This window comes from Leguminivora glycinivorella, chromosome 25 (genome assembly GCF_023078275.1).
Source record: "Leguminivora glycinivorella isolate SPB_JAAS2020 chromosome 25, LegGlyc_1.1, whole genome shotgun sequence".
Taxonomy (NCBI): domain Eukaryota; kingdom Metazoa; phylum Arthropoda; class Insecta; order Lepidoptera; family Tortricidae; genus Leguminivora; species Leguminivora glycinivorella.
The window spans coordinates 807967-823387 of record NC_062995.1 but is presented as its reverse complement, the minus strand read 5'-3'; the positions used below and the strand labels follow the sequence as shown (position 1 = coordinate 823387).

At 35.6% G+C, this 15421-nt stretch overlaps 2 protein-coding genes across 3 annotated transcripts in view; one reads left to right on the top strand and one right to left on the bottom strand.

Annotated features, from left to right (window-relative positions):
* Positions 1-15421, bottom strand: part of LOC125239196 (leishmanolysin-like peptidase) — a 222311-nt gene that overhangs the window by 72255 nt on the left and 134635 nt on the right. The gene's annotated exons all lie outside the window — the stretch shown is intronic.
* LOC125239202 lies at positions 11924-13548 on the top strand. Its single transcript, XM_048146721.1, has 2 exons — positions 11924-12058; positions 13113-13548. Exons 1-2 carry the CDS (start codon positions 12019-12021, stop codon positions 13520-13522), a joined length of 450 nt encoding a protein of 149 aa, XP_048002678.1. The 5' UTR covers positions 11924-12018; the 3' UTR covers positions 13523-13548.

Here is a 15421-nt window from a genome sequence, read left to right as displayed (position 1 = left end):
AAATTAACTGCTTTAAAATTGATAAAAGTAGGTGAATCTAGTAATAAAGATGATTTACCACCTGTGGAACTACTGGAAGTTGTGATAAATGATGTTTTTTGCGTTGTAGTTTCCTCGCCATAGTGAGGGGAAAAGTTTTGTGTTACACTCGGGTGCAAATGTATTTTACTTCTCGTGTGTTAAAAAACTCGCAAGTTCAGGATTCTATTCTCGAACCACTCGCTTCGCTCGTGGTTCAACTATAGAATCCTTCCACTTGCTCGTTTTTCAATACCACACTCGGCGTTAAAATACAACTTTGCCCCCTTGTATAACAAATAACTATTATCTTCAATCTTTGACGAATGTCACGTTGGCTAGACACCCTGTAACGAGCACGACTAATTGCCAAGCCAATAAAATTAAGGTTAAATAATAATGAAAAGGTCAAGAATAAACATACTCTAGTGACGTGGAGACGATTAGTACTATCAAAACATATATAATTACGTATAGACATAAATATTAAATATTATACTTCACGTCATATTTTATTTTTCTAATATTCAACTAGGTAGATAAAAAAAGTGAAAAACAACAACATAATTATTTTTAAACAAATTAAAAAAAAAACAGAGCTGGGTCTCGAACCTGAGATCTCAAAAATGCAAGTCAAATACTCTAACCCCTGAGCCAAAAAACGAGGTGCCGCCGCCTCAAAATATTGAATCATATTCAGATATGGTTACTCGGCAATGTAATTAATTATTATCTCACTAGACGGCACTTTTAAACATTGAAAATAGCGCCATCTGTAAATAACTCGAAAACTAAGAGGTACCAGCGACGATAACTCGCGTTAAGTAGGCCGTGTAGCGATGTACTGAGTTACCAATCTTCCTTTATTTATCTATGATATTATAGAACGCGCATGTGACACCCCTTGAGTTGCAGGCGTCCATAGGTTACGGTGACCGCTTTCCATCAGGCGGGCCGTATACCTGTTTGCCACCGACGTGGTATAAAAAAAATATAGAACATTCTTACGCAGATTGACTGAGGCCCACGGTAAGCTCAAGAAGGCTTGTGGGTATACGATATATTATATAAATTACATAATATACAAATACTTATATACATAGAAAACATTTAATTTATTTAATAGAACACATATACATGACATTACAGTGACAAACTAATGCGCCATGCAGACAATAATAATGACATAAATTACAAATACAACAACATTCAATACAATAATTAACAAAAAATAAAACCGCCTTCAAAAACAAGCGCGTTACAAAACACGGAGAAACTAATAAACCTTTGAATTCAGATCTCTTATCGGATTGCAATAATCTAAACATCCAAATTATAAACAAATCAATTATTTTTGTAGTCGGTACCAGACCTGTTCGTCGCCTTGCTATTTCCTGTTTGCCCCACCCAACCATACGCAGGCTGGCAGCTACACACAGACAGACAGACAAACAGACAGACAGAGACAGACACGTCAAACTTATAACACCCCGTCGTTTTTGCGTCGGGGTTTAAAAAAAAAATCCAAATCAAAAAAAAAAGTGGTATAGACAACTTTGAAAAAAAAATGGCCCATAAAAGTTTTGTAGGTCAAAAGGGGATAAAGCAAACCAAACAAACTTCCACGAGATAGGGCAGTATCGAGTTCAAATATTTGTTTTCTATTTTGTATCGAGCGATTGTAGGGGCTTCCATTGAGAATTAAATCCTCTTGGGATCTAGAAGAAATAATAAATAAATAATAATAAATAAATAAATATTACAGGACATTCTTACACAGATTGACTAAGTCCCACGGTAAGCTCAAGAAGGCTTGTGTTGTGGGTACTCAGACAACGATATATATAATATACAAATACTTATGTACATAAGAAAACATCCATGACTCAGGAACAAATATCTGTGCTCATCAGTCTCATCACACAAATAAATGCCCTTACCGGGATTCGAACCCGGGACCGCGGCGCAGCAGGCAGGGTCACTACCGACTGCGCCAGACCGGTCGTCAAAATTGAAATTGTTTAGTTTCATTTGGTTTCATTTTTAACCCCCGACGCAAAAACGACGGGGTGCTATAAGTTTGACGTGTCTGTCTCTGTCAGTTTGTGTGTCTGTCTGTGGCATCGTAGCTCCCGAACGGATGAACCGATTTAGATTTAGCTTTTTTTATTATTGAAAGCCGAGTTAGTCGGGAGTGTTCTTAGCCATGTTTTATGAAAATCGGTCCACTATGTCGCGGTCGGGGGTTTTTTTCAAAATTTTAATTTTGTGGTTAGGTTATTCTGTGTTAGGTATAAACTACACAAGTACACAGCAAAAAGGAGTGTACAAGTTCCAAGGATATGCTATGTATATTTTGAATTAAAGTAAAACATACATACATATAATCACGCCTGTATCCCATAAAGGGGCAGGCAGAGCACATGAACTATTAAGTTTCAGTGCCACTCTTGGTAAAAAGGGGTTGAAAGAAACCCAAATTGTGACATTGCAGTGACAGGTTGCCAGCCTCTCGCCTACGCCACAATTTAACCCATATCTCACAGGCGACTTCTACGACACCAGTCACCACACGGGAATAAAGTATAAAGGTATATATTATTCAATTAAACGTATAAAATAGATACAAATTTGCCTACAAATGAAACTAAATTAAAACTAAAAAACCTAAAGTTAAAATTAAAGTTCGAAATGAACATCGAATCCAATTTAATATTATAAATGGGAAAGTGTGTGTGTCTGTTTGTTTGTCCGTCTTTCACGTCAAAACGGAGAGACTAAAATTGACGTTATTTTTTAAGTGAAGATAGTTGAAGGGATGGAGAGTGACATAGGCTACTTTTTGTCTCTTTCTAACGCGAGCGAAGCCGCGGGTAAAAGCTAGTAAAACATTTATTTATTTATTTAATCTTTATTGTACACAAAGAAAGAAAAACTTATAGTACGAAAGGCGGACTTAATGCCAGACAGCAATCTCTACCAGTCAACCTTTAGGCAAAGCAGAGATATTGTGGGCGGTGATATTACTAAAACTTTACATAGTTACCTACATAAGAAGTTACATAATAAATATACATAAACCTAAATATATATTTCCAAAAATACATACATACATACATATATAAAAACAACTAGGAATCCTTCATTCTACCAGCAAAGAAAGAACGAAACATATTAGTGAAATAGATGAAACATATTATTAGAATTTTTAAATGTCTGCCCTTTTCAAGTGTCACCCAAGGCAGACATATTCCACTTATATACACATTATTAGAATGTTATATTTGACCCCGATTATATCCCCAAACTTTTAATAGATATACCTATTATTACAATTTATGATAAATTGAACAACTTTTACAAACTAATAATTTTTGTGACTTCGAAGTTCGTCTCTAGGTAATAGTTATTTGTTATACAAGGGGGCAAAGTTGTATTTTAACGCCGAGTGTGGAATTGAAAAACGAGCAAGTGAAAGGATTCTATAGTTGAACCACGAGCGAAGCGAGTGGTTCGAGAATAGAATCCTGAACTTGCGAGTTTTTTAACACACGAGAAGTAAAATACATTTGCACCCGAGTGTAACACAAAACTTTTCCCCTCACTGTAGCGAGGAAACTAAAACTACAACCAGGGGCGGCTCACTCCGCGATTCTATCGCCGCGTTACAAGTACATGCTGGCGGCCGCGAGTTCGCGGCCTAATCAGGGGTGGCGCGCGTTTTCGCGGAACGCACGTTCGCACTTTCTATTATTACTTTACGTCGCGAGTTTTTTTTAAGGTATTTGTGCGTGCGTGCATATGCGAGATCCGTGGTGTGGAGTGTCTAATAATGATTAGTTAAATAGATATCATGAACAAAATAAATACCATATGACATTCTTACACAGATCTACTACTGATTAAGTCTCACGGAAAAGTTCAATAAGGTTTGTGATGTTGGAACTGAAATAAAAATATATAAATACTGTATATATACTTAGAAAGTACCCAAGACTTGAATATAATAGTACAACATTTTATTTGAGCATTAATTCGTTTTAATCTATAGGCAACCCTAGCGTCGGACTATGCGCACGTGCGGCTCGTTTCTTTGTTAGAATTTTGTAGGTATTTAAAAAGGCGGCATTTCGTGAACATCAAAGCAGTGGGCCTTCTGTACTTGTACTATTATATATTCTGTGCTACAACGCAAAAAATGCGTTTATCACTATTTTCAGTAGTTCCACAGGTGGTAAATCATCTTTATTACTAGATTCACCTACTTTTATCAATTGTAAAGCAGTTAATTTGACTTTATTCAAGGTCAAATTACTTTACCTACTAGTGGATAAAATGCGTTTTTACCCGCTGGTATTAAAGGACAAAACACGTGTTTCCGAGCTAGTGAGGGGAAAAAGTTGTTATATATTTATTACTATCTTTTGCCCGCGGCTTCGCTCCCGTTAAATTCTAAAATGGCGGAGTGCTCCATACAAACTTCCACCCCCCATATTAGCAGCAATTCCCGTCAACTTTGTACAATGCCACGTCAGCAAATTTTAATTGATCCTATTTTGTTACCAACATTTAGTAATATAATTCGACTTTCGTAAGATATATACAGGATAATTGTTATAATTAAGAAAATATAGATACTAGAGAACCTTAATGACGAAATAAAACTTAATAAAATCTCAATTCATCAACAAAATCTTGGTAACAAAATAGGAATTAATAAAAACAAATTTAACTTTTCCCTTAATTTTTGTACAAAGTTGACGGGAATTGCTGTTAGAGCATTTTTTTTTTGCCACTTTTATAAAGTGTGATATTTTTGAAAAAAAATATGCTATTTGTACTCAGAATTACTAGCTTCTTCAATCCTGGTAGTTAAAAAAATTGTCCCATACGATTTTTTCTTATTTTGTTACCATTTTCCGTACATGTTGTATGGGGTAACAAAAGAGGAAAGTAACAAAAATGTATGGAAATTCTGGGACACTTTTTGTCTCCCAGTGAGATTGAAAGTACTCGTAATTCTGAGTACAATTGACCCAAAATTCCCTAAAACAATCAAAAAATTTTTATTGGGAAAAAAAAAAGAAATGCTCATTAGGGAAGTGGGAAGTTAGAAAAAGACAAAAAGTAGCCAATGTCACGCTCCATCTCTTCAACTATCTCCACCTAAAAAAATCACGTCAATTCGTCGCTCCGTTTTGCCGTGAAAGTCGGACAAACAGACACACACACACTTTCCCATTTATAATATTAAAATAAATATTATAGGACATCTTACACATTCTTACACAGGTTGACTGAGGCCCACGGTAAGCTCAAGAAGGCCTGTGTTGTGGGTACTCAGACAACGATAATATAAAGATATAAATACACATCTATGACTCAGGAACAAATGTCTGTGCTCATCACACAAATACCCTTACCGGGATTCGAACCCAGGACCGCGGCTTAGCAGGCATCCTGCACTAACCGCTAGGCCGGACCGGCCCGCGGCTGTCAAAAAAGTTAGTAGGTAAGTAAAACTTATAATTTATGCGAACCCTCGTAACACTAGATCATTAAATTAGTTGTTAAATAGTTAACCGAAGTTACCAAACAGTTTGCGGCGTTTTATAAAGTTCAGTTTCTATTCAATAAACTTTGGAAGATGATATTAGCTTGGTAGTTAATAGTAATTGCAAGTATTTAATTTATACAGTTTAAGTTTTGCCATTAGAATCATTTACGATGCAAATTTGGTTACCTATCAAAATGTCGAAAATTGTAATGTCGATTATTAGTAGCCCGAAAACGTTTCCCATTTTAAGAGTTTTGAATGATTCACGGTTATTTTCATTAGACTTATATTGACCGGGATATAGACCGTGATTACCTTTTTGATTTTTGTCGAGCTCCCGATATTTCGACGCAGTTGCATGCATCATGATCACGGAAAACGGTTTTCCGTGATCATGATGCATGCAACTGCGTCGAAATATCTATCGGGAGCTTCCCATTTTATTAATTGGCCTAAGTTTTGTTTGCCCGAAACTACTTTTCCCCTATTATTATTTTCCCGGTTCTTATTTCGCTGTAATTTTGTTTCGCTTATAATTCGAATCAACACTTATTAAAATTCCTAAGAATCATTTGACAACTACTTATTGTCGCGTAAAATTTTTATTCCGAAATATTATTTAACAGCTATATCAAAAGTTCGAAATTCGAATTAACACTTATTAAAATTCCTAAGTATCATTTGGCAGCAACTTTGTATGGCGTATAGTTTTATAATTCGAAATATTATTAAGCCGCTATATCAAAAGTTCAATAAATCCTTAATTTTCTAATAAAAGTTTGTTCTCGACCGACCCTCACGGTCGCAGTTTTTACTTGACCTATGAGTCCTTGCCATAAGAGTTTGTGGCAAAGGTTTGTTTCTGTGGGGTCGCAGTTCTAACCTAACCTAACCTCCTTTCTTACAAATGTTTGTTTCTGTGAGGGTCGCAGTTCTAACCTAACCTAACCCACTTCTCTAGCACGTTTGTTTCTGTATGGTCGCAGTTCTAACCTAACCTAACCCACTCTTATGGTAAGGGTTTGTTTCTGTATGGTCGCAGTTCTAATCTAACCTAACCCACTTTTCTTAGCAAGTTTGTTTCCGTGGGGGTCGCATTTCTAACCTAACCAATTTTTTTTATATGTTTCTATAAAATTATATCAGGGAAAATGACATGTCGATGCATGTCGCGTAGCATCGGATTTATGAAAAGGTGGTTAACGAAACGGTTGTCAAATGATAAGATTGGCAACCGTTCTTCTGGTTATTGAGTTTCTATAAAATGATATTAGGGAAAATGACATTTCGATGTCACGTAGTATCGGATTTATGAAAAGGTGGTTAACAAATTGGTTGTCAAATCATAAAGTTGGCAACCGTTCTTCTGGTTATAGAGTTTCGGGAAAACGATAATGTGGGATAGCAAACTAGCGACATTTTAAAAATATGGTAAACAATGTATTTGGATTATAAAAATTCTGTCAACCGTTTTCGGACAAGTGATAATCGGACAAAGGATTTTCGAAACATCGATAGGTTACCTTAGATACTTTTACCACACCTCGGACACTGGCGATGAAAGAACTTAAATGCATGCTGTTCTTATAAAAATACCAAAGTCACTATAAGCGTGCCGTTCAAATTTGAGGAGTTCGGTTCTGAACATCATCTGCAGTTCCACTGCACCAAATGTCACTATTCTGGACGTAAGTGCATGCTGTTCTTATAAAAATACCAAAGTCACTATAAGTGTGCCGTTCAAATTTGAGGAGTTCGGTTCTGATCATCATCTGCAGTTCCACTGCACCAAATGTCACTATTCTGGACGTAAGTGCATGCTGTTCTTATAAAAATACCAAAGTCACTATAAGCGTGCCGTTCAGATTTGAGGAGTTCCGTTCTGACCATCATCAGCAGTTCCACTGCATCAAATGTCACTGTTCCGTATGTAAATGCATGCTGTTCCTTTAAAAAACACTAAAATCGCCATATGTATGCTTTTCAGATTTGAGGAGTTCCCTCGATTTCTCCAGGATTAGTCATAGGGCTTACGGAAAAAAACTGCATTTTATGCAGAAAGCAAGCCACTTTGCACAATGATACTAGGGACCAATACAAATCATTTCATCCGAGGAAACACGATTTTCATGCACTAGAATTCAAGATGGCGGACATTTTCCAAAATGGCGGCCGCATATTTTTAAAAATTTATAGAATCATAACGGTTGCACCGATTTTGATGCTTGGGGTGTCTATCAGTTTGTATTGAAGCGTTTATTAATATAAAAAATTAAAATCATAAAAAAAATAAGATGGCGGCCGAATAATAAGAAAAAAAATGAAATTTTCAAACATTTTTTTTCATTCTCGTGAAATTTACCAATAAATTTTCTATGATATGGCCACATATGTATATATTGAAATTAAACCTGATAATATTATCTACATAATCAAATAAAAATCATGAAAATCCGTTGAGTAGTTTTTGAACTATACCCATTTCAAATGGAGCGCGCGGATTTGAAAGACGTTTTTGCACGTGATGTAAAAAATTTTGGAATCATAACGGCTGCACCGATTTTATTGGTTGGGGTGGCTATCAGTTTGTATTAAAACATTTATTCATATAAAAATTAAAATCATTTAAAAAATTAAAGATGGCGGCCGCATAATAAGAAAAATATGAAATGTTCAATTTTTTTATTCTCACGAAATTTACAAATAGTTTTTTCTACGATATGGTCACATTTTCACTTATTGAAATAAAATCTGTTAATAGCATCCGCAAAATAAAACAAAAAACATTAAAATCCGTTCAGTAGTTTTTGAACTATACGCATTGCAAATAAAGCGCGCGGGTTTGAAAGACGTCTTTGCACTTGATGTGATGCATATCGTATCGTTTCGTACCGCTATATTCGCAAGACTGATTATTTATTTTGGTCACAAGTGTTACAACTTACTATATTACTATTCAGAATCAATGTTTTTAGCATTCATATACATTATTAGTTTTTTATTCCGAGTTTAGGTATATTTAGATAACCCCCGTAAACTTTGATGGTCATAAATGTCATAATTTTTATTTTAATACGTAAAAGAACTTAAATGCACATAATATAACATTTGTATTAATAGCAATCGTCCTTTCCGAGGTCTCCAGAGATAATTTTCGACAACTTCTGTAGGGGGTTACAGAAATAGCTATGTACAAAATAACTTATTTTCTGCTTCTCGTCTACTTAGTCTACGTTTCGAGATGGTCTGCTTGTTATACGACAAGGAGCGTATGTTTTTGTAGTGCTGACGATGTTGGTGGGATGCTGGTTATTAATTTTGGTTGGAAACAGTTCCTTGCGCACCAAGTTCGCGTCCAAGCGCATAAATGTGGAGTCTGCGGATCATATATAGGCCGCAGGTGAACTTTTCAAGCTTGGCCATTATTCCTCCAGGAAGACACTGTTCAGTATGACAACCAACAAGGCTTGTTCCAGAAACTGTAGCCTGTTGATGTTATTAGTGTAGTGAATTTTTTTTCTAAACAATTTACTTCCTCAGAGAACATTTGCTCTGCTATTTCAGGGTAAACCATAGGAAGAAGCTGATAGTCTCATTGCACCTCGCGCAAAAGATATGGCGGAATAGGGACTCACGCGTATCATCAGATCTTCCGATACAGATGTCTTGGTATTTAAATAAAAACTACTGGAGTCTGAAGTACGGGTGAATGATAGACGTAAAGTCAGTGGCCAGATTCGGGTTTGGACCTAGCTTAGAGCCTCGAAAGGTCTTTGCCTCATGAAGAGGCCTCGAGTGAGTTCAGGGTGGTAACGGATACTAGTGTCCCATGCCCTTTGTTGTTTGAGTTTATCTCGCAGTTTGTAGCCGTGAAGGCTTTCAGCGTGTTACCTGCGAGATCAGACGTGATTTAAATGGAGGCAGGAATGTCGGCAAAACGACACTTTACGAGTGCCTAAGCCGCCAAACCATACCGGTAAACAGGCCTGAGTCCATGCTTGCTCACTAAAATATGTGTTAAGAACGGTCCCAATTTGGCATTTAAGCATGGGATCTATGGAGCTTTCTATATTGTGAAATTTCTAAGTCTTATCTAGTATATTTTCTTAATATTTCAAATGAGAATAACCTGCCAGAGTATAAGTTATAAAATAGCCAACACTTTGGATCCTGGAAGACCGACTGTTCTTCGTGGTTTTCACGCCTTTACGTCTGACACCACTTCTTTTTTCAATACAAAAGGAAAAAATCATGTTCTAAAACATTATTTGCACACCCTGAAGTTATACCAGCTTTGATAGAAACATCGCAGTAACTATAAAGTCTTCCTGGAGGAATAATCGCCATGCTTGAAAAGTTCACCTGAACTTGGTGAGCAAGAAACTGTTTACCACCAAAAATAAATTAGTAACCCACATCGGCAGCACTTGCGCTCCGTGTCGTATAACAACGCCCCATATTCTGGATATTACTTCTGTTCCTATGCCATCATCCTGGGGTTGGAAGACGTACAATGATAGTTGGGTACTGCAGTGGTCTGAAAACAGGGAGATATGGTATGAATGGGTATACTTGGACAGTTGCGGTTGTGAAAAAGGCTGCGAAACAATACGCTGTACGTGTTGTGGGTCTACCCTGCGCAATGCAAATAATGCAATGTAACATTTGCAAAGGCAGCTGCCAAAATAAAAATTATTTTGCAAAAATGCTATTATAAATTATTATTTATTCATTATTTACTTGTATTTTGATATTATTTGTATGACTCTTTTATCTTTCAGTATAACCTAGACGAGAAGCAAAAAATAAGTTTTGTATTAATAAATGTTTCCGTAGCCCCTTCAAAAGTTGTCGGAGATTATCTCTAGCATTGAAAAGGAGAAGTGATACAAATGTTATGTGTACGTATTTAAGTTCTTTTTATTAAAATAAAAATTATGACCATCAAAGTTTACGGGGGTTATCTAAACATACCTAAACTCGGAATAAAAAACTAATAATGTATATACATATTAAAAACATTGATTCCGAATAGTAATATAGTAAGTTGTGACCAAAATAAATAATCAGTCTTGCGAGTATAGCGGTACCAAACGATACGATGCATCACATCAAGTGCAAAGACGTCTTTCAAACCCGCGCGCTTCATTTGCAATGCGTATAGTTCAAAAACTACTGAACGGATTTTAATGTTTTTTGTTTTATTTTCCAGATGATATTATCAGATTTTATTTCAATAAATAAAAATGTAACCATATCGTAGAAAAACTATTTGTAAATTTCGTGAGAATAAAAAAAAAAATTCATATTTTTCTTATTATTAGGCCGCCATCTTTATTTTTTAAATGATTTTAATTTATATATGAATAAAGGTTTTAATACAAACTGATAGCCACCCCAACCATTAAAATCGGCGCAGCCGTTATGATTCCAAAATTTTTACATCACGTACAAAAACGTCTTTCAAATCCGCGCGCTCCATTTGAATTGGGTGTAGTTCAAAAACTACTCAATGGATTTTCATGATTTTTATTTTATTATGTAGATAATATTATCAGAGGTTTAATTTAAATACATACAAATGTGGCCATATCATAGAAAATTTATTGGTAAATTTCACGAGAATGAAAAAAAAAGTTTGAAACTTTCATATTTTTCTTATTATTTGGCCGCCATCTTAATTTTTTTTATGATTTTAATTTTTTATTTTAATAAACGCTTCAATACAAACTGATAGACACCCCAAGCATCAAAATCGGTGCAGCCGTTATGATTCTATAAATTTTTAAAAATATGCGGCCGCCATTTTGGAAAATGTCCGCCATCTTGAATTCTAGTGAATGAAAATCGTGTTTCCTCGGATGAAATCATTTGTATTAGTCCCTAGTATCACTGTGCAAAGTGGCTTGCTTTCTGCATAAAGTGCAGCTTTTGACCATAATTTCGCCGTAAGCCCTATGACTAGATCCCATCATCAGAACTGGGTTCTGAGAAAAATGGGACCAATCTGTATACATATACATTCAATAAAAAAACATGTTCAAAATCCAGTAACGACGGAAATATCGAGGAACAAACATTTAAAAAAAATACAGACGAATAGAGAACCACCTTCTTTTGTGAGATTTGAGGCGGCGGTTAAAAAATGCTCGTGGCGTTTTTATTAACAATATTGGGCTTCGCCTCAAATTGTTATCCACGCCACTTGCATCTTTTGACCTCTTTTAAACACCAGTTGCATCATCTTGTTTATTATTCGATATTCGATATACATAGTCCTTACGATATTGTTTTATTTGTTGTTAATAAAATTCAGTAATCGCTTTAGAAATTTTGCACCTCAATTTTCAATAAAACATGGTTTACGAGAATCAATAAAATGGGCATACGTGTTTCACATACAACTAACTAAGTTCTACAGATTTAAGGCTTCAGATCGCAGAATGATACTTTTATTATGTATTGTAATGTTATGGATGTCAGGCAAGTTATTTACAACTATTATTTAATACTGAAGTAGTGATTTTCTTCTTTCTACTGACCAGAAATATATGACTACGCGCCATCTTGCGGAATTTCATTAGAACTATTTTTTTCAAACTATACTGAACTGTCACCGCGTACATCATAATAACAGCGCCCTCTTGACAATAGTCTTATTTATCTACTCAGGCTTTACCAACCAGTCCAGTAAGTACGTATTTATTATTCTCCACTACCTAGGTTGTCTGGAAGAGATCGCTCTTTAGCGATAAGACCGCCTCTTGTTTTACCTCTTAAGTTGTTGTTTTTACTTGCTATGTTGTTTCGTGTATTGAGGTGTGCAATAAAGAGTATTTGTATTGTATTGTATTGTAATAGACTTGGCTCACGAGATAACCGCCATGTTAGGGTGTTGATTCGACAATCATTCACGATAGTCGTTTCAGCGAACGGTCTCATATCGAAGACTGTCAACCAATATCTTGAGAGACTCAAAACTCTCGCTAGGTGGCTGCAGAAGGCGGTGATCTTGGACACGGCGCGGATAGTCCGGCGGTTCCTCTCTCTGCAGCCCTAACCACCGGCAGCTTGGGCCCTGCCCCGCTGCTGGCGGCACCCTAGGTTAAGTTTCATTATTAACCGACTTCTTGACCCCAGCAGAAGGAGGAGGTTCTATATTCGGATTCGTGTTTTTTTTTATGTATGTTCATTGTTCCCGGATTACTCCGCGACCTGCGGTCCGATTTCAATATTTTTTTATATAATGTGTTTATCTGTTTCTGTACTTATTATTTTGCTGTTTTTATATTCATGTCTTAAACAAACTTAGCTTGCAATATTTGATTACAGACCGATAGACAGACAGACAGACAACGGGACGGGTGAAAGTAAATAAAAGCTTGTAAATAGTAGTATTAGCAGTAGTAGTAGTAATACACTTTATTAAGGGATTTCTAAATAGCCTAAGATTTGAAATGAATAAAAGAAATAACTAAAACGATATTTCAATAGTTAACTGTTTTCGCCAAAAAACTTAACGTTAATACAATTTCAGAAGCAGTCACGGAGCACAGATACAGACGCTGGCCGCGAGTTAACGAAATAAACACTCAAATGTTTCTAAACAAATTTAATGAACGCAAATATAATGAACCAGTATACAGAATGTATTTACAAAAACCACAAATGCCAAGAAAGATAAACGTATTTGATTCTTTAGACAAGAATTTTGACAAACACGAAATTGTGACTACTAGACCCCTGAGCATGGAGTTCCTCAACGCAGAGCTGAAACCTTTAAGTAATGTAATAAACACGGATAATGATTTCGTTAACTTTATCATCCAACATGATGATGCCAATAATGATATAAACGGTGTGAATAATGACGAAACTGTGAAACAAAATGTTGTTGAAGAGATGGAGGAGAATAGTGACATGTTTGATTTTTGGTGGCTTGTTTAAACTAGAATTAAAGAGTAAGACGTGGTCATGTTTTATTTATGAATGTTCCATAGTAGGGTAAACTCGCCTCATTCTGTGACACGCCTAATTCGGTGATACAAGCTTTGAAGCACTATTCCGAAAGACGATTTTTGATTGTTTCACCGAATTAGGCGTGTCACCGAATGAAGCGAGTTTACCCTAGTCACCTATTAAGCCGCTGACCTTTGTTCAAATCCCGATAAGGGCGTTTATATGTGTGATGACTTGATGGGCACAGATATTTGTTACTGAGTCATGGGTGTTTTCTATGTCTACACGAACTTGTAGGTACATTATTATACATATCGTTTTCTAAGTACCCATAACACAATGGTTAGCAACAATAGTTGACATGCTATGCAGCCTTGTATAGTAACTAGTAACAGAGTGTATTTTGCAGAATCGAAATTGAAAACTTCTTTTTCCCCAGACCAACTGGTAATCCCTCTTGATACTTCCAAAACGGATAAGAAATTACATTTTATCGACAACAGTGCAAAGTAATTTCATACAAATTATAAAATTTTAACTTGATATTCAAGCTGGCTTGTAGAATAGACGTTATCTTATCTTAAGTCTGCGGGGGCCCTCACGGATACACTTCGACCCATCGGGATCTTTTGTGCAATTACCTCCTACGATCCTAAGATCCTTCAGCTATTCAGGAGCGTCTCGACCATCTCCACGTATCGGATGATGAGGCTCGTGGGTAGCTCTCTGAAGTCCTTTGGCATCAGGTAGCCTGCTCTAAAGTTCTTCATTATTTGTCTGGCGAGGGCGTGACATTCACACATTAGATGTCTGATGGTATCTTTCTCTTCACCACACATGCGACAATCAGTGCTGTCAACGTCCAGCGTCCCATCTAGAATAGACGTTTGATTGATGATTTTCATGATGGATTTGATTTATTTTATTTTTATTTTATTTCATAAGGTATATAAAACAGACAGTAATCGAAATAACAAAAGAGATACAGGTTAGAAAAGCTTAAGAACTAGATTACAGTCCAAAATTATATGTACACAACATGACTGAGTTAAACTTATTATAATTTATAGCATGTTAATACAATTTTTATATGACAATAATAAAGAAATTTAAAGAAGAACAAGATACCAAAATTTTGAAATTAATTTAAATTAAAAGAAGACAGAAGGTAATTACAAACGCGCTTAACTATACAAATTTTAATCAAATATTTTTTGTGACCAAATAAACAGACTTTTTAAATTGAGATATCTTGGAAACATAAATATCAAAATCCTTACAGACTCGAACCATATCGTTAAACTCCCGACACATGCGAACTATTGGATTATAGTATGAGGTATTATTTTTATATACAGCCAAAGCAAACGTATTCGGAGATCGAAATCTGTAAGCTGTGTTGATATTCAGCAGCGACAATAGATATGGAGAATCAATTTAGTTTGACGTTATAGTTAAAATTTTCCTCGTGTTGGTGTGGTGAAATATTTAATATGTCACTCGGTGGCAAAATTTATTTAAGCTGCCTTGATCTTACTCGATAAGTCGCTACGCTTGCGGTTCAATATTGGAATCTTTCGCTACCTCGAGTAAGTCGGGTATCAATATTGGCACATGCGGTTAAACAACAATTTTGCCCCCTTGTAAAAACAACTATTTATCGTTAGTTAATTTTGTAATTTCTGAGTAATTAAACCATACGTCAGCAATTCTCGAAAAATTTGTACAAAAATTAAGGAAAACTTATTTTTTTTATTATTCCTATTTCGTTACCAAGTTTTTTTTTATGAATTGAGAACTGAGTTTTTGAGGAAGTCTTATTTTGTCATTAAGGTTCTTTAGTATCTATATTTTCTTTATTATAACAATTATCCTGTATATATCTTG

Excerpts from the sequence above, each read along its gene's own strand:
- LOC125239202 (XM_048146721.1), top strand. The coding sequence starts at position 12,019 with ATGATACTTTTATTATGTATTGTAATGTTATGGATGTCAG. Across the intron at positions 12,059-13,112 it reads TGTAATGTTATGGATGTCAG|AAGCAGTCACGGAGCACAGA; the intron begins GCAAGTTATTTA and ends ATACAATTTCAG.